The sequence below is a fragment of the Fragaria vesca genome, linkage group LG1 (genome assembly GCF_000184155.1).
Source record: "Fragaria vesca subsp. vesca linkage group LG1, FraVesHawaii_1.0, whole genome shotgun sequence".
Classification (NCBI taxonomy): domain Eukaryota; kingdom Viridiplantae; phylum Streptophyta; class Magnoliopsida; order Rosales; family Rosaceae; genus Fragaria; species Fragaria vesca.
In genome coordinates, this window is record NC_020491.1 from 699,015 (window position 1) to 722,404 (window position 23,390).

A 23,390-nucleotide genomic window follows, 5' to 3' on the forward strand; every position below is an offset into this window, starting at 1 on the left:
GTAAAGAAAGTCAATGCTGCTCACCGGCGCCGACAGAGAAGACCTTAGGCTGATGTTGTTTTCACCTTTGGGTAAGAAATGTAGGAGACACTCTTGGACCAAAGAAGAGTTTGATTCACGGAGCTATCAAAGTGGCCAGACATGATATTGTCTTTGAAGTTTTTGAGTTACCTAACTCTCTGACGTAAAGAAAAATATAATAATTCTATTTTCCAGCCTCCGAAGTGCTATCAAGAATGCGGTAATGAACAATGGAAATATATACACAGTCGTCTAGAGTGAAATCTTCAATTTTCTCTAATCATGGAGATGAGCTAGCTATATTAATGAGCCACAATTCATCTTTTCTTGTTTGAGTCAGATTTGAGTTGAAACAATCTCTAATTAAAGAGATGAATTTGTCATACTAGCATACTTAACGATCCATATATCTAGTTTCCTTTCATATGAAAATTGTATTTAAGACGAAGGAAAACAAGATCTATAATTGTTCAATTTTCTATGATGGTCTAGGACTATAATAACACGGTAACCCCTGATCAAGGAGATGAATTAGCCACAGATTGATAGTTCTTTCCTAATCCCCAGATCAAGAATTATGAAATAGTCATAAAGGTGAAGCTAAGTTGCCAACATAGTCCTACATAACAATGTATAAGCTAATGTGAGATGGTAATTCATTCATATCCAAAATGCTTGAACTGGGATATCTATTTGTACTGAAATGGATTTAGTTTATAAAGGAAAATCTGATGACCATATGCCATTTTAAGGCAGTACAACATTCCGACTACAATTGGAAGAGGGAGAGAGCGAAGGGAGCAGATCACTCATGCTGTATCGGGGATACAACCGAAGCCATTTTGCTTGGTTGTATGTATAATACTGGGGAGAAACATCAAGAAGTAGATAAATCGAACGAATTGAAATTAATCATGTTTTACAAACTATTCCCCTTCCCAACCCACTTGACGGGCTCGTCTTTCCCACAAGGAAGTCACCTTTCTCTCCTTTATGAGCAATGCCTCGGAACGCTCTCTTGCCTCCTCACATGTTTCTGTTGCAGCATTGCACTTTTCTGCTTCTCTCTGGTACTGAATAGCCACCCTTTTAGCTTCAGCAAATGTAATGTTCATGTGTCGGGTGTGCTCAGCAGCAACAGCTTCCTGCAGCTTCAACTCTTCTGTCAGAAGGTCCACAAACTGCTTCTCCATCTCCTGCTTCACATCTGGGTCATTACTTCCGCAATCTGTTACATCAACATAATGATGATCAAATCACCTATATGATTCCTGATGATTAACTGGGGAAGCAAATCGCGTAAGCAGTGAAAGGAAGCTTTTAGAACAACATTTCATGATGATCCTATTCAATATCAATATAATCTAATATGCATACATCATATCATTTGAAGTAAACCAGAGAATGGTGTTCTCAACATTTCATAATCTATAATTCTATATACATACATCATACTCTTTTACACATCTTCTTTGATCGATAATAGGTTGCCGCTGCTGAATATGTGTTTTATACAGTAAGGTTACCAGCATTCTTACAGTAAATGAAAAAAATAAAAATCATTAGTTAACTCATCAGAATGGAAATACAAGCAAAACTCTGCACTGCAAGAACTGAGATTTATAAGGTAGAAGACTTTTTGCGTTTTATTATAACATGCAAATGTAGGAAAAGTCCAAGTTCCACTCTCTCAACCGGAGGAAAACAAATATGGGAAAAGAGAAACAGAATAACACAACAAAGTTACAGATTAGGATGTGTTCTAACCTGACACTGAGAGATTCGCCAATCCTGCAAACATATAACAAAAGCCAAAAGATGAAAATGTTAATATATGAGTAAAATCAACTCTCTGATTACAAGAAACTCAGAAAAGACATTATTCATACAGCTTAACAACTGAAATAGAACTTTACAAATCCAATATACTCAATCAGTACACACTAAGAAATGAAAGGAGAAAGAATAAAAAGAAGAAGTGCACGGAAAACAACTCAATGAACTACAGTCTAAAAATCAGGTGTAGGAGGGCTTCACTGAGTTAACTCCAAGAAAATAACATTGACGGAAGTGACTTTCAGTATCTATTATAGTAAAAGACCTAACAAAAAGTGAACAACCGCTTATACTCTAAGAAACAAAACGAGAAAGAGAGATGAAACGAGCACAGTCAATGAAAATACAGTCTAATGAGAAGGTGGAGCGCTTCACTCCTTGAAAATACCATTGACAGAAGTGACTTTCAGTATTCTAACAGAAAGTGAACAACCACTTAAGATAAACAAGCTCCTGAACATTGAAAACTGGCCAGTGGCCACACTAAGCATATATTAGAGTAATTATAAACAGCACATATATGATATGCAGGTGCTGCTTATATTTTGATAGAAGAATTAAACTTTGCACATTTACATAAAGACTTAAAGGAGCCAAGATCTCAACTTTACTTGAAAAATGGACAATAAACTACAAACAGAACTGAGCTTCACTATTATAAATCCAATAAAGTAAAAAGCTTTAAACTCATAATGCAATACCAGCTGATAAATGTCACAAATGTATAGAAAGTTATAAACAAAACCCAAAATTTCACTTCTGTAGCATAAAGACAGTAAATCTAAATCGGGCATCACATGAGCAGCTCCAAATCAAAAACTAGAACTAACATCCGAACCCCAAATTCATGACATGGGTACCCTTCAATCTCATTCCACTCAACAAAGAACCAAACTTTCCAGAAACCCAGAATCCAAAAACCAACAATCGGAATCAAAACCACAAAAAAACCCATTTACATGGAGATAAGATAGTTACCGGGAGCAATTTTGAGCAGGGACAAAGGAACAGGGCAATCACAATTACAAGCTGGGCAAGAAGATTTGGCATCACCCAACTTAACACCCTTCTTGAACCTCCAATAGAGAGCCGGCCCACAAACCGCTAAGGCTGAAACCACCGCAAACACCACCAGGCAACACCTCAAACAAGTGGCAGATCGCGGCCTTGTCATGTTTTGCTCTGTGGCTCTGAAATTCAGTGTGTTGCTGGCTTTTGTGGGAAAGTGAGATCTAGTGATCTAGTCAGGAATCTGTTATGACTGATTGTTCTGGTAAGTTTAACTCTGTGTTTTGTAGAGGTCAGTGGTTGCGCATTAATGAGCTGTAATCATGAAAATAAGAAAAGAAAATGTTACTAGAGGAGTAGTGGTGGGTTTGGCATGCTACTTGGAAAATCTAGTGAAATAGGTGAGACATTTGACATTGTCATTGTTTATATAACATACCCCTTCAAAAACAATGCATTATATAATTAAACACATTTGTAACAGTATATCACACAATTAAATACATACAATTAATCTTAAGTTATGATTTAATAAGAAAATTATTTTTGTTTTTCCGAATTCTTTATTTAAATATTTTAAAATTTGTCTATTTTTACATATGTTGGTGAGATTCAAATTTATGTATTTTATTATGCCAATGTCAGTGTCAGTTATTATAGCTAAACAACAAGCCACATATCACTGATATAAAATAAAAATCAATTTCACAAATAAAGACATGTTGGGTTTGATTTTAGGCACATCTAAAGAAAACTTGTTCTCTTCATATTGTCTAGTGATTTATTTGACTTTCTTCATACTCACAAAGACTCTTCAAACAGTAACTATGCATATGCTTTAAACAATAATTTAAAGACAAATAACTTAAAAATATATATATTATGGTGACAAAAAAAAAAAATACGAGACAAACGAATAACATTTTAAAACGAGTTAGTAAAATCCAACTAAATTGACTTGGGAAAACTAAAGATGTAGGCATATGTCCTTGTCTTTCACCAATCACATCTCCACTTTTTTGATATTCAGGTCATAAGGTCTCTCTTTACAATACCAATGCAATCTTGAAATTAAACATGATTATCTTGTTTTTGCTCCTTAAAAAGACATTTTATCCTGCCTGCATGTGTCAAATTATGTACAGAGTTCCTAATTAAGCTATATTGAAGCACAGTCCTATAAGAATCATTTTTGAAAATAATAACGTGAACTTGGAATCACATAGCATAAGATGTTTCACCAGAAAAGAAAAGAAAAGAAACAAGGTCGGTTGTATACGACCAAATGCTACATATATAGTGCTATTGCTAAATATATTCCAAAGTCGAACCCTTTTATCTAACAGATGATGATATCGATTTCGCATCTAATTCTATAGCGTAAACTAAATAACAAGAAAGAGCATATCGTGCTAATTAATTTGCAACATTGTCTAACATTTTGTTATTCTCACCAAAACTTATTGTGTATTGTATCTGAAAAAAAGAAGTTCATCTGTGAATAGAAAGGGTTAATAGAAACAGAGTTAGTAGTTAAGTGCAATGATCTGTCCATAATAAAATCTAGCATCACATCGCTCTAAGTTAACTTTAGTACATTGTTAAACCAACATTTCATCCATCTCATATCTCATATACACATCTCATGACTCTCATTTCAATTCTTTTGGTTCGCTTCACGTTGCTGTTACTTTTAAGCTTATTTGCTCTCCAGCTTTAATCCTTGCATGATTAAGTTCTTCATCTAGCTTGTTTTGATGCTGAAGAGAATCCTTTGATTGGGTGATTTTCTTTTCGAGGTGGCTCTTTGCGGTTTCGTAAATCTGTGCGCAGCTGCTGGCCTCTCTTTTGTACCTCAATAGCTTCTTTTTCAGTGGCCTTCAAGTCTCTAAGCCCCTGATCAAGGCCTGACAACTCCAAATTAAGAAACTCCTTGGCAGAGCTTGACACTTTATGGCGTTGAATCAACTTACAAACGTGTTCAATGTCCAGTGAAGAATATGCCTCAATAGTCTTCATGACTTTTGTATCCAGCAAGTACACTTTGTACAAGTTGCGATATTTCTACATAAACATGATGTTGTGTTGCCTCATGATCAAAAACTTCGTCAAACACAAAGTGATGTTTGTTCCCTGCAAGAATAATTGAAAGGGCCAAGTAACAAGTGTGCCATTATAAAGAATTTAAATGAACTAAAAAAGAAATGACCATACCAGCCTTTACTATGTCAATGCCACGACCTAGGGTCTCTGTTGAAGTAGGATATGAAATGACTGAATCTTCAGTGGCATTTTCACCTAACAATGGTCGCACACGGCAAAATATCCTGTAAGAACACACATGCCTTAAATCTGTTCATGTTTGTCGACTTTTGTCATCAGCTCACTGAGGTTCCATTTTCTCATCAGATGTTTCTCCCCTTAATCGGTGTTTTTTCTCACAGCCAGTACAAAAAAAAAGAACGAATCTAGTAGAAACAAAAGTATTTGAAGAAAACTAGTAACAAAATCTAGCATCCCAATCACATTTTAGAAACAAAAGCATATGAAGAAAACTTACCAACATGAGGTAGACGCAGCCTCCTGCTCGACACCGAAGTTTTAAGCTATTTGCTAGGAACTTTTTTTTACCTCAAACCACCCACCCAAGCATATTCTCTTACCCCATATTGCTTTCAATCCGTTTGGGAAGAGGAACTTGATGCAAAGTTCCAAAATCACAATTCTAGCTACATTTTTCTTATTTCTTTCTTGCTCATTTTTCGGCTTTTGCATCATGACCTTTTTGAAAACAGTGAACACTTTCTTCTTAGTCACCCTATTTTTGTTATTCAACTTCCCAAATAAACTCTACCATTTTTAAGCCCCAAACATAACTCCTTTTCTTGGCAATCCTAGAATTTTGGAGATGTCTTTGCTTGAGATTTTGAAAGTCTTATCTCCAACTACAAATGTATCTGTTTTTAGATCATATGCTTGTAACATCAACGAAAGCATCCTCTTCGACTTTCCAGCCTCTTCCGTTTTGATTAATCCTTTATGAAATGCTTCAAAGAGCTTGCCAAACGGCCCACTCCTCAACTCTGCTAGTACTTCATCATCTAAGCCCTGTTTGAATTGTTGAATATCCGGCAATGTGACCCGGTATTGTGATATACTTTTCTTCATCTTCTTCCTTGTCGGATCTTTCTCCTCCTCCCTTAAGAAGATGAAGAAAAGTACATCGCAATACCGGGTCATATTGCCGGATATTTAACAATTCGAACATGGCTTAGATGATGAAGTACTAGAAGAGTTGAGGAGTGGGCTGTTTGGCAAGCTCTTTGAAGCATTTCATAAAGGATTAATCAAAACGGAAGAGGCTGGAAAGTTGAAGAGGATGCTTTCGTTGATGTCATAAGCATATGATCTAAAAACAGATACATTTGTAGTTGGAGATAAGACTTTCAGAATCTCAAGCAAAGACATCTCCAAAATTCTAGGATTGCCAAGAAAATGAGTTATGTTTGGGGGAAGGACAAAGGACTTAAAGATGGTAGAGAGTTTGTTTGGGAAGTTGAATAACAAAAATAGGGTGACTAAGAAAAAAGTGTTGATTGTTTTCAAAAAGGTCATGATGCAGAAGCCGAAAAATGTGGAAGAAAGAAATAAGAAAAATAAATGTAGCTAGAATTGTGATTCTGGAACTAATCATCACTAGGTTCATTCTCTTCAATTGTTCTCGTCTTCGTCTGTATATATTTTACAAGATTAGTTACACACGTGTGCTTGTTATCTATTCCACAAAACCGCTACATGCTACATGCTAGTTACGTAGACACTTGCGTAACAAGAACAATTTTAAAAGTTAGTAGTTACCTGAATCACTTCCCTCACTAGTTTCTGGTTCTTCGTCTTCATCCTTTCTCTTTCTTTTTTCCTTCTTCGTCCATTTCTTTGATACCTTCAACTCCTTTTTACTTTTAAAGGCTTCTTCTTCTTCTTCTTCATAGTCAGAAGGTTCATTCCCTTTTCGTTCTCTTTTTTCCTCCCATGTCTGCACCACATTGATAACAGTTACATAACCAAATCATAAGCAGATCCCAATAACCCATACCCTAATAGCTAGAGCAATACCTATAGATACATAACAGTTACCCTATAGCTACATATTCCAAAATCGTATCACAGCATTACACAAACAAATTGCTTTACTTCTTTCGAAATTACAACACAAACTTGAGCTCAACGAAAACCAAATCCACAACAGTATACTAAATCCTAAATCCCTAAGCCCTAAATCCAAAACTCAACACTAATCTTCCACAGTCCCGCTGTCGTCGACGTCCACTCACAACTAAAACTACCCACACTGCCCGGACGCGCGCTTCCACGCGCTGCCCCGAAACGCTGCAATTTGGACATTCAACATACTCAAACTCGTAGATCAAAGCAAGAGAGACAATCTTTGTACCTGAGACTAGCCTCGAATCGGCCTTAAACTGCTCCAAACAACCGCCACAAGCTCGAGCTTCAAATCTGAAAACCCAGGGTCCAAAACATCGATTTTTAGGTTGCTAGCTAGACGAATCACCTTCAGACGAAGGAGGGAAGCAAGTCTTACCAGGTTTCGACCTATGTCGCCGTCGAAGGGAGAATTTCCGGCGAGACAGAAACAGCTCCACCGCCTTGTAGCGGCGTCTAGGGAGCGAGACAACGAGCGGCGCTGCCTCAGAAATGGAGAGGAGGCCTGTGCGAATCGAACGGGACCGGTGGCGTCCGGTTTGGTTGCCGGACGGCCGAGTTCCGGTTAGGAAGAGAAGAGGGCGCGCGCGCGGCGTCGGGAGGAAGGAGAGAGAAAGGGTTGAGGCTTTCTGAAATTTAGGTTTCTAAAATAAAACCCCTCAATTTTTCTATTTATACTCTTTTCAAAAATAACTCTAAACTTTGACCGATTGTAAATTCTTTATACGTCATCCGTTTTACGCGTGTCGCACGTCTATGAACTCGTATTGCCGAGCTCTACGACTTTCGTGAAAAAAGCTTTCAGAAATACTTAACAGATAAGAAAATCAACTTTAAGTGCTTAAAACGAAACACTTAAATTATTTAGACTTCCAAAACTTTCACTACCAAGATCTGAAAAGGCATTTTCACAAACATATCCTTCAATTAATTCAAAAATATTATAAGAAAAAAATTGATATGAAAATCCGAGTTACTAGAATCTATACCCGTTAAAAAACAACTTGGGGTACTTAACCCTCATGTCTAACTCTAACTCCCAAAATGCATCACCTTCATCATGGTGACTCCAACACACCTTAACCAAATCGATTTTCTTCCTTCGAAACCTCTTGGTTAACATATCCAAGATTTGAACCAATTCAACAACAAAGCATAGTCAATCATATGTGACTCATCTGGAATATACTTCCTCGACACAACACATGAAACACATTGTATAGGATGTGTTCTAACCTGAGACTGAGAGATGAAAGTGTTCATATATGAGTAAAATCAACTCTGATTACAAAATGACATTACTCATAAAGCTTAACCACTGAAATAGAACTTTGCAAATTCAATATGATATCATGCAGGTGCTGCTTATATATTGCCAAGATCTCAACTCTACTTGAAAAATGGATAAGAAACTACAAACAGAACCGAGTTTCATTTATAATAATGCAATACCAGCTGATAAGTGCCACAAATATATAGAAACAGAACCAAAATTTCACTTCTTTAGCAAGACAGTAAATCGGGCATCACATGAGCAGCTGCAAATCAAAAGCAAGCACTAACAAGGATCCAAACCCAAACTGATGACATGGGTACTTTTCAATTTCATTACAATCAACAAAGAACCAAACTAATTTTCAAAGAGTCTCAATCAGTATCTGTAACTTCAGAACTAACAAGTAATACAATTTGAGTATCATTCTGCTTTCAACAACAAAGAGTTCATTCTATTAACAGAGGAGATAGAAAACAACTAGATATAGCATCGACATAAGAACAAACACAAACTCCACAGACACAAATTACATAGAACTATTCCAAATAGAAATTTCTAAGCTATTTGTTCCGCAGAACACACTAAAAAACATAAATTAACAAACCAAATGATACTCCTGGCCTAAATATTGCAAAAGGGGATCCGATTATTGATTCATACCAAAGTACATATACTCAAATCCCCAATATGCTAATCCTATATCAGAAACTCTCTACTTTCCCAACAGGGACTTGATCCACCAGATACCCTTGGTGTCAACAGGTGCATCTTCTGGTGGACTCTCACTCTGTGGTGTCTTTTGGAGCTTGCTCACATCATACTCCTCATCCTTAGCCTTCTGTACTAGCTGGTTGTAAATCTCCTCATCCAGATGAGGCTTCCTGCTCAATATCTGACCAAAACACACAAAACCAAAGTCACACACAGAAACAAACAAGTGAAACAACTACCCAATAAATCAAATAGAGAGATATTTACATACCCAAAGATAGTTTCTGCTAGGTTGGCCAACGAGAGCATACTGATAATCATCATCAATATACAAAACCCAGTAGTCCCCAGTGATAGGGATGATGGGCAGAAATGGAGGGACATAGAATCTGACTTTGAGCTTTGCCTCATCACTTGAAGGGTCAGCTTTGTAAGCAGTGCCTTGTATGAAGCCTCTAGACCCATTAGTCCAGGTCTCATTGAGCACATCGACAGTGCCATCTTCTTTGAGAGTGTAGGTTGCCCTTGTGTTTTCTCCATTCTTGGGCTGAAACCTTGATGGGAATGAAGCAATTTCATACCAGCGACCCATGTACCTCTGCACGTCTAGGCCTTTCACAACTTCCATGGTTTTATTTGCCATATTTGTGCAATGTGGAATTGGGAGTAGAGGGTTTTGTAGGGTTTATGATTTGGGGATTTTGAGGGTTCCTGTGATTCTTGATAAGGTATATACGAGGTGGCAATAGCTTGTTGAAAAGGTTATTTGGAACGTGGAGGTTTGTGTACCTTACACGTGGTGCGGTGCAGATTGTGGAACTTGCTAGACACGTAGGGAAACACTGAAATAATTGAGAGGTGTGTTGCCACCGGTTTTGATTGTCTGAAGTGCTTGGGTTCATATTTCATCAATTTCAGTTTTCTTCGTAAGAGAGCTAAGATCAGAGCATCTCTAGTAGTATTGATAAATTTAAAAAAAATTAGAGATTTATCAATTTTTAAATGAATCTTTACTGCAGCAGTATATACTTAAGAAGTTGATAAATTTAAAAATTGATAGAGAAAATTGATAAATTTATCAATCTTGGGGAGATAATTAACTAAAACTTAGCTAATGTATACAATTTAGCAATACTGCTAGAGCAAAAGTTCAAAAATGGCTATTTTAAATCTAAATGTTGACAAATTTAGCAATAAATTTAACTCTATTGCTGGAGATGCTCACGACGTAAATAATATAAAAACATGATGATCAAACATATGAATTGTTATAAACGGTTAAGATTGTGTCGTGTAAATACACGTCGTGCATACAAGAATTTTCATTCTTTGTACTAGTATATGTATATTATAAAATCGACAATAATAGTAAATGCGTATTAAGTTTAATTTCGAAGAACATTAATTTACTTTAAAGAGTGCATAGTGGATACATTTTGCTTCACGGAAGTCTACATACCTAGTATTAGTCTATTTACCACACTTCAGTAAAATTAAAAGACGTAAATATCCCACATTTTCTTCCATTTTTACCTTAAGAAGAAAGAAGTATGATGATCGAATAAAAGAAAGCTTGGAGATGAAGAAAACATGATCGTGATCGATTTGGATACAAGAGCACTCTTGGAAAGGAAGTAAAAGCAATTTGTGGCTGTAGCTTGAAAGAAGAAGCAAAGTTGTCAAGAAGCATTAGGCTTGTAATTTTCCTTGGCTGAGACAAAACCAAGAAATATCGTGATCAATGCCGACATGGTTCCAAAATGAGTCAATTCTGAACCCCCACACATTTCTTAGTCATCGTCCCCATACATGGAAGCAATGTAAATCATCTATTTGACACCCCTATCCAGTTGGTCTGAATTAAGCCCACACCGGTCAAAATCCCACTTATTACGATAGGCCCAAACGGCGAACAATTCACGCTATTTGATAAGAGTTATATCTAAAACTGATCATAAATTTTTTGATTAATTACTGACCAGGTGATCAGGACTATTAAACAGTAGGTGTCATACGCTACTTAGTTCAAAATTGACATTTGAGAGGAACAGTTCTTCTTTGCATTATAACTTATAAGCACTGTGTAGTTGACTATTCCACATTCTGCTCACTGTAGGTAAGATCCCAACCAGTTTAGACTAGTAGTAGTTTCACGTCCTAATCCAGTTTAGGCTAGGAGTAGTATCACAGTATGGTTGGTGTTTTAAGTTAAGAAAGTTGCTAGTCTCTACAACTTTACACATGAATGGGGTGTTATCCGTGCAACTCGTGCATTCATTCAAATTAGTGATGATAATTTCACTGTAAATGCTAGCTTATTTGTCCAGAACCCATCAACCAGATTCTTCAGGTTACTGATTATTCAACATGTTCCATTCAAGATAAAACTCAATACTTTCATATATTGTATGATCTGAATGATGAATAAGAATAAGCAATGGCATATAGATTTATAGATAACAATGAGAATTTCGCAAACATGATACATCACACAGTTAAATATAGAACTTGTGTTTCCAAACAGAAACACAGTAGTAATCATACTATAACAGGAGGAGACACCTCTCTATCAAAATATCCAGTTTCCCTCCTTTGTTGATACAAAAGAAAATGAAGATCCACACATTTCTGGCAAGCGAACAATTGACAAATGACATGGGAATATTACAGTCATCAATTTGTCATCCTTCAACTTAAACACCGGGAATGCCATTACGGGTGTGCTGTCGCCACCAGAAGCTTACAGTATGGTACAACAAGAATTGGTCTTCTTTGCCTGCTTGTAGAACATCTGTTTGGACAAAAGAAAAACCCCACTATCATCAGGCTATCACATTAGAAACAAAAACAGGGCCAAGCATTAAAATAGAAAAGTGGACAGTCTAACTTCTGTTGAAAAACATTTGACTGGGTTTCAGACTATACAATCTAAAATCTAAATCCAACCCTTCTAACAGGCAGAAATGTATTTTTGATAAACTGTGCATCCACAAATGCGACAGGAAATCAACTCGACCACATCCTTAGGTGCTTTATATTCACTCAATATATTGCACTCAATTTGAAAACCTAGGCACCGACTTATCCTCAATATAGAAGACGTACGATCTTCAAATTATAGCTACTTTAACAATAACAGCTTATGCAGATGATGCTACGCACTATGTCAGTGTACACACTATGCACCGGCAACTGAAAAATAACACAACAATTGTCAGTACCTGTGATGCTGTGCTAAGATCCGAACTCTTTTCAACCAAGCTGTCCAGTTTCTCACCTCGTGCAAGTACACTATCAATAGTTTTATGCTGCACCAAAGAAAGGAACAAAATAAAAGCCACGTCAGTAGTGTAAAAGGTGAACAATCTGATACTGCATATGGTAGGTGGAGGTACTATAGCGTTTTTTTTTTTTTTTTGGGTCAGAAGAAGACGAGTTAGAACATAAAAATGTCCCGGCTCTTATACAGGAATTGTGGAGCAGATATATACAAAAAATACAAATAAAATGGATCCAGTGCTAGAAAGATCATAAAGACGGGCAATAATTAACGTGATCAAGAAGTAGCTGAAGGCACAAAACTCACGAGAATAATCTTTGTTTCATCCAATTCCCTCTGAATTTTCAACAACTTATCAGCTTCTGCAGGGTCCTGAAATTTGAAGATAAAGTATGTAAGAAAAAAGAAATGATTATAGTCGTAGCTCATTAACTTTCATCTGCTAAATTTTCTTACCATTCCAGGCTATATATGATGAAAAATAAAACAGATTTACAGACACACCTGGAATTTGGTTAGAGCCTCATTTAGGTAAGGCCAGGATTCAGTGCTGTCCTCTTGCGCAGTCCTCCAAGATTCACCAAATTTCTTCTGGTACTCATCTAACACCTGGAAATCATAGCAATTGATTCCTTATCAGATAAGCAAGATTAAATAAGTTCCGCAAATTTTCAACAATTCAAAGTATATTCAACCCTCAATGTCCCATTGGGTGTGGTCAGTTTCCTATTCGCAAAACTAGACATATTTGAAATCACAAAGCTTCAGTACTACATTACTAGTTAAACGGTGACGGCCATTGAAACATGCTTCAAAATCCAACTAAAAGCTCCATTCACAAACTAATACAACCTAATCCAGACAAGTAAGCGAAATATTTAAAATCAAAAGCGAAACGAAACAACACAAAAGAAAATCAAGTCACCTGGTTGAGCAGCGAAAACGCACTCCTTACTGGATAGTGATCATCCATGAATCCCAATGCACAGAGACCATTGCTGTTGTAAGCATGCACTTTATACTCTAAAAAAACAAAAACAAAACTCAGATTCCATAATCATTAACCTCATATTACAATTTTAATCACCACAATTAATATCCATAAATACAAAATTGAAATTCCAACTTCGATTCAGATCGCAATGAAATCATAATCAAACGGACCTTCGTGTTTGACAGACTGGCGTTGACCTTGAGGGGTGCGTTTGGCGACGGTGCGGCCGACGAAGACGATGAACTCCTTGACGCTGGACCTCTGGAAGAAGCCGAAATGGCTGGTGTCGGAGGCGTTGGCCAGTATGACCGGGTCGGATCCTTCCGGGCTGCACTTGAGGACCAGCAGCGCCGTGACCTTCATCGTTTTCCGAGAGAGAGAGAGATTAGGTTTTCGAATTGAAAATTTTGGGGGATTTCTAGGGATCGCGAAGAAGAAAAGGAGAAGCGAATAGGGGGTTGGGATCTGGTGCTTCTTATAGATTCGCTTTTCTTAATGGCTTTTGTGAAAATTCTCTACGCTAAGTAAACAAAGCGAAATTGGACCCTATGGTTCTTTTGTTCTAATCGGATTCAATGTTAGGTCTGTCAATGAGTCGTGTTTTGGTCCCAAAAGTAAGCCCAATTAAAAACCATGGCGATTTGGTCTGAAACGATGTATGATTATCTGATTTCACCTGATATTATGATTAACGTTTTGGTCTCAAATGTCGTGTGATGTCTTATTAGAGCAAATGCACCCATTTTTGGGTGGGTTAGACCAATTTTTAACCTGGGTTAATAAATTATTTATCTAAATTAGTCTTTAGTCTTTTGTTCGACAATACAACAACGAAATCGATCATAAGACTAATTACTATTCACATTTTATATAGATTGTCAAATCTTGATATGAACGACCCCATATTAAAGAATCATTTGGAAAAAGTTGTCAGCCTCATGTGCATGTTTATTTCCCATGTGCAATTTGGTCTCACATACGTCTAGTGGAGAAATTGGTCTTGGACTGAGAGATGGGTTAGTCCTTAACTCAGACCACAGTCCATCATGGTAAGACCCGCATGGGGCCTAGTATCAACCTAGTCTAATTTTGTGTTGCTGGATGTAGTTTTTAGTCTAACCTCTCAGTCCAACCCATGCAAATGGTCATCTGCTGCATTTGCTCTTAGTATATGATTTTCTTAGTTACGTTTGACTCGTGTCAAATTTACGTAAGTCTTAACTCGTGCATTTGCATATACGTTACATATCTCTTACTAATCTTATTCATTCTCTGTTCATATCCATTAAGGTGTGTGTCATGTATGATAATTCTATACATCTATTTAATCTAGCTAAGGAGCTATTATTAGGGTTTGTAGGAGGTGAATTTTCATATTGCATCTTTGATACTCGGTTCAATCATGAATCATATATGTATGTTATGTTGGTACCTTGTTTGTCACGTAATGAAAAGAACACGTATATATGTGTGTAAATGGTCTTACGTTGTAATGAAACGAGGCACGCGAGACGATGGACAAACATGTACGAGTAATTAGTGATGGAACGTTATGAATAATGAGTTACGAGTATTGGAACATTATGTCAACTCGGTTTGGAACAAGAAACTGATGAGTGAGACAAGGATATGGTAATGCAGGGCTTGAAAAGAAAAAAAGTAAAACCTCCAGAACCAATGCAGCTAATTACAGAAAAGGCAGAGGTTTCCAAAAACCGTTGAGGCTTGGAAGGTTACGAATGCCTGGTTTGCCGCGAAAGCTCGTACAAAACCAAACTGATCAAACTCATCTCTCACTCTAACAAGAATAGTAAATACAGGAATTTTGACTTAACCAAATTACAAACTGGTTTTGGCCTTTAATAGCAAATCCTATACTTCTATTAATGCGATAAATGAGCGAAAGCAATTTAGCAAAGGCAAAAAACCAGAGACACCACAATATACCTTTTTTTGGGGGTAAATTTAATTCAATCACCTCTTACCTATTTTCCCTCAACCCCCACGATTTCCTTCTCTCTCTCATCTCATGCATTTGACATTCCCTTGAGAGTTTTCCTTGGCAAACTTGAAGGGGAATGTTAGAATCCTCCGGAAGTAAGTTGTCTCTCTTTTTCCTTGAATGTTGTTCATGCATGTTTATGATCTTATAGCGTTTGGATGTGAATCTGTGTTCGTTTATATCTGATCAAGATTTGGAATGTGTGACAGAATCAGGAGATATGATGAGAAGTTTGCTTCTCATCTCCCTGTTGATCCATTCGGCATTAGGCCAGAAAGGAGGGCCAGAGCCTCCAAAAACCAAATGGCTGACGTTAAATGGTAAGAACAAACTTTGTATCCGTTTATATTTTCCGGTACGTACGTTTTCATATTTGAGGCTATAAGTTTTTGACATGTATTTGTGAATGAAAACTTAACCCGCATGCAGGTGATCAGCCCCTGGTTGTAGCTCGTGGAGGGTACTCGGGTCTCTTTCCAGAATCGACCGAGTATGCTAACACGATGGCCAAGGACCTGAGTACGAATGGCGCAGCTAACTTGTGCAGTCTGCAGTTAACGAAAGATAGCAAGGGACTATGCCTGTCTAACATTCTGTTGGATAATGCAACATCGATAGCTGCCATACACCCTAAACGCAGTAGCACTTACACAGTTAATGGGAAGGAACTCAGTGGGTGGTTCGCTTTAGATTTCAATGCAAAGGAGCTAAACAAAGTGCAAGGTAAGACTCTCGGATCTCACAAATAACTGATTCATTCCTTTGTTAAGAGCATTAAACATGAACAATGCATTAGTGTACCTTAAGAAGATGATAATAGAGAGCTCGCGATTCGCGAATAGTTAATACTAACATTTGTTGTTTAAGGTGACTAATCATGATTGTTCTTCAATTCCTGTACAGTGATGCAGAGCAACCCTGCCAGACCAGATCAATTTGATGACCTTTTCCCTATATCGACGGTTGAAGATGTTTTAAATATGGAACCAGAACAGTTTTGGTTGCATGTTCCGGTATCTCTCTATCCTCTAAGTTTATTTTCGAAGATTTTCTTCATTGAGTAGTCTCTAATTCTAAGGTGGATTTTCTGTTGCAGTACGATGCATTTTATAACGAGCACAAAATCAGTCCAGCAGCATATGTACAAAACTTTATCAGTGGATGGAGAGGCAACACAAATGTCAATTTCATCTCATCTCCTGAGATTGGTTTCTTGAAAACAATAGGTGGGAAGGTGGACAAAACCAAGACCAAGCTCATTTTTGAGTTCCTAAGCCCCAATGAGACTGAACCAACAACCAGGCAAAACTACGGTGCATTGCTCAAGAATCTTGGAATGATCAAGTCACTTGCAGCTGGGATCCTTGTTCCAAAAGAATTCATATATCCGATTACCTCAAATAATTACTTGGATGCTCCCACTACTCTGGTGGCAGATGCTCACAAACAAGGGCTGGAAGTATACGCGACAGGCTTTGCAAACGACATTCCACTCCCTTACAACTATAGTATGGATGCAACAGCAGAAATCCAACAGTTTGTAGATAATAATGATCAGTTTTCTGTTGATGGGGTGCTTACAGAATTCCCAAGCACAGCAACAGAAGCCATAGGTGAGACATCAGACTGCTTATTTCTAATAGCACTTGCTTCACATACCTAGGTTACACAATCTCATCAGAAATCAAGTGCACGTAAAGTATAGTCTATAAAGACTAACACCTTGTAACATTCCTGCTCTAACAACACGTCATGATCGACTTCCTGCTGCAGGATGCTTTTCACATAACAAGGATGGAAAGCCTTACAAAGGTAAAGGGTCTAACTTTTGTTTGCCCCAAGCTTATAGCTCAAGTGTTCGAGTGTTTTAAGTGCTGAGATAAGTTTCTTGACATTGCAGGAAGTCCATTGATCATAAGTAATAATGGAGCGAGTGGGGACTACCCTGGTTGCACCGACCTTGCTTATCAGCGCGCGATAGATGATGGGGCTGACATAATTGATTGCTCGGTCCAAATGTCAAGTGATGGAGTTGCCTTCTGCTTAGATAGCATAGATCTCAACTCAGGCACCAATGCATTGACTCAATTCATGACCAGGAGTGAGACTGTCCCTGAACTTCAATCTGAAACTGGAGTGTTCTCGCCCCGGCTCACATGGGAAGAGATTCAGTCCTTGAAACGTAAGCTTCCTAAATTTTTACCTTTTAGAAGTACTTATCCTTGTATCTCCAACTATAATTTGTTGGGATAATTTCACCTAGCAAACTTCTGATAATCTCATTGAGGGTCCAACTTTGTTATTTCAGCCGAATTGAAAAGCCCCTTTGGAAACAACCAAGGCCTGTATAGAAACCCAGCTAACAAGGATGCAGGAAAACTGGTGACTCTCACTGAATTCCTAGAGTTGGCCAAGAATAAGGCAACTACTGGAATTTTGATCAACATTCGGGTAAGCATTTCGAGACATTTCAGTCTTGTTCTCATTGTTGCACTACAATGTTTGATCTGAACCATAAATATAACCTATGTTCTTCTCAGAATGCGCCTTACCTAGCATCAAAGGCCGGTCTGGACATTGTTGGTACTGTAACCTCTGCCTTGAAAAATGCCACACTCGACCAGCAATCGACTCAAAAGATCATGATCAAATCAGATGACACTTCAGTGCTGTCCAAATTCGCTGATGTGAAAACATACGAAAGAGTGTTTAGCATTGAGGAGAAAATAGGTTCTATACCAAAGGAATCACTCGAAGAGATCAAGAAGTTTGCAGATGGAGTAACTGTCAACAGAGATTCAGTTATTATGGCTAGAAATTTTTTCACCCAATATGAAACTAGCGTCATCAAGGACTTGAAGGCTGCCAATCTTTCGGTGTACATCCATTTCCTGAGAAACGAATTCAGCAGTCTCTGGCTTGATTATCTCTCAGACCCCATAACCGAAATAGCCACATATGCTATGGGATCAAAGGTTAATGGAATTATGACTGATTTCCCACGAACTGCTAGCAAATATATAAGTAAGTCTTGCTGCTCAAGCTAACTTATTTCACTTGTCTGCTTCCTCTTGTTACATGAACCACGTACTCAACAAGTTTCAAATTTTCCAGGATGTCCATGCACTGATACCACAAACCCCAACCCATATCCGATTTTCCCAGTTGAACCGGGAAATCTCATCAACACCTTGATACCCCCGGAGAAATTGTCACCCCCAGAGGCTCCCCTCCCACCACTTGAAGCTAAAACCGTAGCTGACCCACCACTTCCTCCAGTGGCACCCAAGCCCAACTCAGACTCCGAGTCAGGTTCAAACTCCGGCGACAAGCCTGCCACCGCCCCTGCACCTACCGCAAAATCAAGTGCAATGGCCAATGCAGCAAACTGGGGTCTTTCTTTGCTAGCAATAATGGTGTTCAGCTTATTGTCTATGGGAAATTAAGTGTGTGTGACTCTTTTGGTTGGTTTCTTGGTTCTGTTCTCTTTCCCCTAACCTAATCTCATATGCTCCATAATTCTTCTGCACATCAAAGGAAACAAAAAAAACCAAAACACATTGCATCAGTGTGTACAATATTATTAGTCTAGTAAATCTCTCTCTCTCTCTCTCTCGTTATAGTATACCAAATCCTTGTTAACACTGGTAATCTTTCCACACTCTAATCAAATCCAACATTATCAAATGGTAAAAAAGAAAAACCCCTCAAAAGTTACCAAATCCATATGTTTTTTACCACTATTCAAAAGCAACACAAATTTTGAGTGAGATAAAAACGAGGGCGAGGGCGCGCGAGGCTCAGATTCGCCTTTTGACGACGCTGAGAGAGAGAGAGAGTTGTAACGAAGCGATTGGTTCAAATTCGCCTTCTGTCAGACAATAAAGGGCAAAGGCAGCTCCGCTTTGTATCTCTCGCCGTTTAGCATCTCTTTTTCTTCATCTCTCTCTTGCATAACGCGTCAAGACCTGATCTCTCTATCTCTCTCGAATCTCTCCGGCTCTCTGTCTCTCCCGAATCTCTCTGCTTCAAGAACTTGCTGTCGCGTCAAGACAGAGGTGAGAATATCGCTTACGTAGAATAGATGAATAGATCTGGTTGAATAGATCTCAGGAAAAACAAGTTTTTGAAAGAAACTGAAGTTCCAATTAATTTTACAACACACAAGGAACAAAATGAATCTGCAGTTGCTTATGTGGAGTTCCAAGCTCATATTGAATATAATGATATTGATTTTGCTTGGGAGTGTGACGGACCAAAATGAATTATTTAAGACTTTATTACTTTTTCAAGTGATGTGAATCGTACACTGGAAAACAACCTGGAAGTATCTTTGTGGGGATAAAGGGGAAAGATTCCTAGCCTGCATTAATTTTGGCACTTTGGTAATCTCAATATGACAATATGCATAATCGAGAGTATGCATGATTGATATGATGATAATCCGATAATCTCAACTATGTAAATGCATGATTGATATGATGAGAATCCGATAATCTCAACTAGTCCTCAACTCAAGAGTCCTCGCTCGAAGGGCTCCCTTATGGAATTGATTATAGACACCGAGTTGTAAGACCAATCTTATTAAGCTGTTTGTTGGATTTTGCATCGATTCTTATCAGTATTTTTTCTCCTTTTTGCATGTTTGTTGGAATCCAAACATCTAGATTCTCTTCCTTCTACTTGATTGAAAGATATGTCTTTATTTTTTCTTTTTAATTTTGTTGTTCTGTTTTGGCATTTGGGGTTTGATTCTATTGGTTGGAATGATAAAAGTCATAAAACTAGATGTATGATACCCTACGGTCCTTCATTCTTATCTTACTTAAAAAATGAAGAAATATTAGGAATTAACACAGCTTGCATATGGTACTACCCATTATCCCCTTTTGTTTTCGAATTAGAATCATTATTATTGTTATTCCTTAATCTCATTCTTCTCTGCATCTGTTTCTGAGTGCGTCCATTAAGAGAGAAAAAGAATGACATGGAGAAATAGTTGGATTCTGGAAATCAAACATACACCCGAACTTGAGAAGACGGGGAGCTCATATCTGGACACTTTTATTTGATTCTGTTGATTGGATGATTGTCTTGGTGTCTGATTTTCAATTGTTTTATGATTTTGAATTGGATGATTGTATACATAGGTATAAGTATGATTGAGTATCTTTAAAAGTTGGTTTCTTTTGGCAATTGGTTCGCATATTTTAGTCAATTCTTGACTTTGATTGTTCTTCTTCTTTTCTGATCAATTTCTTTTGATGTCTTCAGATTCTGTGATTGATTGTTGTTCTTAGAAAGGACTCAAAGGAGAGTTCTATCAAGCTCAGGAAAGGTATTGCTTCTTCTTGCTCTGGGTAATTGGTTTTCAATGATGAATTACCGTTACCCTGTTTTAGTCTTATGCAAAGTTAGATTGTTTCAATTTTTTGAGAAGCTTCCGCCATGCTTGATACTTAATTAGATTTGAAGTTTTCTTCTACTTTTGTTTACTGTATAAACTAAAAGGTTAACTATTTATTATATGATTTTGTAGGCAGGTTTTGGTTGTTGTTGCTGTGCATGTTTGTGTCTGATCTCTTATAGGATCTGCATTTCAGGTTCAGCTTTGGTTTTTGGTTATTTGGCTTGCTGCCTTCTGCATTTTTGGCAACTGCTATCACTTCCATTAAATTGGTACTCTTAGATCATCAGTATATTGTATTATTCTTTTCTGCATCTATAATTTGTTGTTGCTAACTATTCTATTCTTAGTGTGGCTTATTAACTATTATTTCTACATATCTTCAGGGCATCTGATTCTAGAACCATGTCCATGACCATGATCAAATTCTATTTGGGTAGAAAAATTCTATTTGGGTAGAATTTATCAATTACAGAAGGCAATTTGCCACAAACATTACTATAGATGTTAAGGATGAAAGCTGGTTGTCTTCTATCGATGTTTACTTTCGTGTGGCTGTTCAATAGGGAAGTTAGCTCTGTGATAATGGAATAGCTGGATGCTCTACAAAGGTATGTGCTTAGTCCCATTCCAATTGTTTAGCAATGGTACCTGGAGAATTTTATTGCTGAATATTGTTCATAATTGTTGATCTAAACCCTAAACCAATTAATTTACAAATTTGTTGCAGGAAAACAGGGATAAGATGATATGAGATTCAGAGTTTTATACTGTAGACTATGTTCAGACATTCACATGATCAAAAATGATTGGGGAATTTCTACCTTTCCTTTAGTACCTGGGTACGTTTATGGTCGTACTGATTTGAAGTTATATCAACATCTCTTTTTAAGTGTTGTATGGGGTTTACAAAGGGCTTTGGCATTCGCTTGACAAACAAAAACAGATGGCATACACCATAATTGCATTTTCATCAGGAATCTTGATGCTTCTTTGAAAAAGATATAAGGATTACATAAAGGGTAAAAATTTCAAGAATCACAAAATAGTAATAAAAAAGTAAAACCAGATGGAGAAACTATTCCATTGCTTTGTACCAAACATGATCTATTTCATCTGAGAATCTCCAGGCAATTACTTTCTTCACTTATGCAGATTTATAATGTTTGTGCTCCACTTTATCAGTATTCATTTCACTGTTACTTTGCTTAGTATATACACAATGCAATTTTGAGGTTGATTTGAATTTGCATACAAAGTCAAACAATCTAAACTTTGGCTTGCTAAAATCTTACTGCTGATTATACCCTGTTTTTATTACTGGACAGACTGGATCTGTAGAGCTACAACAATAATATTCATAACTGAAGATCATTGGTTCTATCCACCATGTCCTGTATGATCATAACAAGGAAGAAGTAACAAAGTGAAACATTAATCTATCTGCAGCATGACAGTCAGCTGGCTATTACAGGTAACAAAAAGCAAAATTCACATTACCGCCTAAAACATTAAAATCACTCAACTGAATACTTCATTGTTTGGTAAATTTATAAGTAAATCAGTGCTTAACTTTTAAATTTAGTACTGCCTCTGCCTACTGTAGAGATGAGTTGATATTTTCTGAATACTTCATATTTTGTGAGGCATGTTATACCTTATGGTATACGAATTTTCCCACTTGTTAAAGTTGGAACCTAAAATGCCTTGTTTTCTACTTGCTTGAGAAAGCAGAAAGCTTGTCCCTTGTTTTGATTCCTTTCATTCACCATGGCTCTATTTTACAAAACCAGATGTGCAGAATAATTGTTGAAGTTTGTGCATCCTTCACTCACCAATCACCATAGTCTTCTTCAATCTTCATTCACCAGTCACCACTCAGCTGAGAAACCCAGCAAAACTTTTGAGATTTTCCACGGCTCTGTTCATGGCTCTATTCCGAGGTCACAAGCCCTTGCTTTTCAAATATACTACTTCTCCTTCTGGATTTACTTATGACATGTTCTTGAGCTTTAGAGGGAAAGATACTCGGAAGAATTTTACTGGTCACCTCTACACTGCCTTGGTCAACGCCGGATATCGTACTTTCCTGGATGACCCTGAACTTGAGAGAGGGGAAAATATCAAGGAAAAGCTTGAGAATGCCATTCAACAGTCTCGGAGTTCTGTGATTGTGTTTTCAGAAGACTACACCTCTTCCAGATGGTGTCTGGACGAGCTTGTAATGATCCTTGAACGCAAGAGGACCTCTGATCATGCCGTGTTACCGGTCTTCTACAAAGTTGATCCATCTGAAGTGAGGAAGCAGGCAAAAAGTCTTGCCGGTGTTCGTAAATACCATGAAATTCAATCCTCGGAGAAGTTGAATGAATGGCGGGCAGCACTTGGGGAAGTGGCAGATCTAGCAGGCATGGTCTCAGAAAATGAAGCCGATGGGTATGCATGCAGAATATACATTTTCGATTAATTACAACTGTTAGAACATACAGATATAAGTCATCAAATTATTTCTGTATCAAATCCTTTAATTCATAGACTTCAGTGGCATATCTAATACATATTTCCTTTCGTTTGATCGGATACTGCGCTGTCTAGATCTCATTGTGGCATAGCTAATATATATTTGCTTTC

At 37.5% G+C, this 23,390-nt stretch overlaps 6 protein-coding genes across 7 annotated transcripts; 2 read left to right on the forward strand and 4 right to left on the reverse strand.

The window, feature by feature from the left end:
- Positions 1-655: 655 nt before the first annotated feature.
- LOC101307237 lies at positions 656-3,268 on the reverse strand. Its single transcript, XM_004287062.1, has 3 exons — positions 2,836-3,268; positions 1,789-1,812; positions 656-1,249 (listed from the first exon to the last, which is right to left on the reverse strand). Exons 1-3 carry the CDS (start codon positions 3,029-3,031, stop codon positions 948-950), a joined length of 522 nt encoding a protein of 173 aa, XP_004287110.1. The 5' UTR covers positions 3,032-3,268; the 3' UTR covers positions 656-947.
- A 3,517-nt stretch (positions 3,269-6,785) lies between these two features.
- LOC101310836 lies at positions 6,786-7,995 on the reverse strand. The gene is made up of 3 exons (XM_004288655.1): positions 7,978-7,995; positions 7,469-7,718; positions 6,786-7,383 (listed from the first exon to the last, which is right to left on the reverse strand). Exons 1-3 carry the CDS (start codon positions 7,993-7,995, stop codon positions 7,325-7,327), a joined length of 327 nt encoding a protein of 108 aa, XP_004288703.1. The 3' UTR covers positions 6,786-7,324.
- Positions 7,996-8,727: 732 nt separating this feature from the next.
- Positions 8,728-9,801, reverse strand: LOC101307524 (outer membrane lipoprotein blc-like). The gene is made up of 2 exons (XM_004287063.1): positions 9,348-9,801; positions 8,728-9,257 (listed from the first exon to the last, which is right to left on the reverse strand). The coding sequence occupies exons 1-2, from the start codon at positions 9,717-9,719 to the stop codon at positions 9,078-9,080; spliced, it is 552 nt and encodes a 183-aa protein (XP_004287111.1). The 5' UTR covers positions 9,720-9,801; the 3' UTR covers positions 8,728-9,077.
- Positions 9,802-11,453: 1,652 nt separating this feature from the next.
- LOC101307821 (VAMP-like protein YKT61-like) lies at positions 11,454-13,981 on the reverse strand. Of its 2 annotated transcripts, XM_004287065.1 has the most exons (6): positions 13,521-13,975; positions 13,282-13,379; positions 12,861-12,965; positions 12,663-12,728; positions 12,298-12,384; positions 11,454-11,867 (listed from the first exon to the last, which is right to left on the reverse strand). In XM_004287065.1, exons 1-6 carry the CDS (start codon positions 13,711-13,713, stop codon positions 11,817-11,819), a joined length of 600 nt encoding a protein of 199 aa, XP_004287113.1. In that variant the 5' UTR covers positions 13,714-13,975; the 3' UTR covers positions 11,454-11,816. The 2 variants fall into 2 exon arrangements, with proteins under 2 accessions (XP_004287113.1, XP_004287112.1); XM_004287064.1 differs by having other exon boundaries at positions 11,713-12,384; positions 13,521-13,981.
- A 1,406-nt stretch (positions 13,982-15,387) lies between these two features.
- Positions 15,388-18,798, forward strand: LOC101311131 (probable glycerophosphoryl diester phosphodiesterase 1-like). The gene is made up of 10 exons (XM_004288656.1): positions 15,388-15,447; positions 15,562-15,672; positions 15,782-16,060; positions 16,238-16,365; positions 16,449-16,965; positions 17,126-17,164; positions 17,253-17,534; positions 17,661-17,803; positions 17,893-18,376; positions 18,467-18,798. The coding sequence occupies exons 1-10, from the start codon at positions 15,429-15,431 to the stop codon at positions 18,796-18,798; spliced, it is 2,334 nt and encodes a 777-aa protein (XP_004288704.1). The 5' UTR covers positions 15,388-15,428.
- Positions 18,799-21,577: 2,779 nt separating this feature from the next.
- LOC101311416 (TMV resistance protein N-like) lies at positions 21,578-23,226 on the forward strand. The gene is made up of 3 exons (XM_004288657.1): positions 21,578-21,601; positions 22,088-22,233; positions 22,553-23,226. Exon 3 carries the CDS (start codon positions 22,687-22,689, stop codon positions 23,224-23,226), a length of 540 nt encoding a protein of 179 aa, XP_004288705.1. The 5' UTR covers positions 21,578-21,601; positions 22,088-22,233; positions 22,553-22,686.
- Positions 23,227-23,390: the final 164 nt, after the last annotated feature.

What these genes read in the sequence shown, in the direction of transcription:
- LOC101307237 (XM_004287062.1), bottom strand. Translation starts at nt 3,031, where the DNA reads ATGACAAGGCCGCGATCTGCCACTTGTTTGAGGTGTTGCCTGGTGGTG. An exon ending in CCTGCTCAAAATTGCTCCCG is followed by an intron (nt 1,813 to 2,835) that starts GTAACTATCTTA and finishes ATATGTTTGCAG; the next exon opens with GATTGGCGAATCTCTCAGTG. An exon ending in GGCGAATCTCTCAGTGTCAG is followed by an intron (nt 1,250 to 1,788) that starts GTTAGAACACAT and finishes TTGATGTAACAG; the next exon opens with ATTGCGGAAGTAATGACCCA.
- LOC101310836 (XM_004288655.1), bottom strand. An exon ending in GCGACATAGGTCGAAACCTG is followed by an intron (nt 7,384 to 7,468) that starts GTAAGACTTGCT and finishes CTGGGTTTTCAG; the next exon opens with ATTTGAAGCTCGAGCTTGTG.
- LOC101307524 (XM_004287063.1), bottom strand. Translation starts at nt 9,719, where the DNA reads ATGGCAAATAAAACCATGGAAGTTGTGAAAGGCCTAGACGTGCAGAGG. An exon ending in CTAGCAGAAACTATCTTTGG is followed by an intron (nt 9,258 to 9,347) that starts GTATGTAAATAT and finishes TGTTTTGGTCAG; the next exon opens with ATATTGAGCAGGAAGCCTCA.
- LOC101307821 (XM_004287064.1), bottom strand. Translation starts at nt 13,713, where the DNA reads ATGAAGGTCACGGCGCTGCTGGTCCTCAAGTGCAGCCCGGAAGGATCC. An exon ending in CCAGTCTGTCAAACACGAAG is followed by an intron (nt 13,380 to 13,520) that starts GTCCGTTTGATT and finishes TTGTTTTTTTAG; the next exon opens with AGTATAAAGTGCATGCTTAC. An exon ending in AGGCTCTAACCAAATTCCAG is followed by an intron (nt 12,729 to 12,860) that starts GTGTGTCTGTAA and finishes TTCAAATTTCAG; the next exon opens with GACCCTGCAGAAGCTGATAA.
- LOC101311131 (XM_004288656.1), top strand. An exon ending in AGATTTCAATGCAAAGGAGC is followed by an intron (nt 16,061 to 16,237) that starts TAAACAAAGTGC and finishes AATCATGATTGT; the next exon opens with TCTTCAATTCCTGTACAGTG. An exon ending in AACTGCTAGCAAATATATAA is followed by an intron (nt 18,377 to 18,466) that starts GTAAGTCTTGCT and finishes CAAATTTTCCAG; the next exon opens with GATGTCCATGCACTGATACC.
- LOC101311416 (XM_004288657.1), top strand. Translation starts at nt 22,687, where the DNA reads ATGGCTCTATTCCGAGGTCACAAGCCCTTGCTTTTCAAATATACTACT.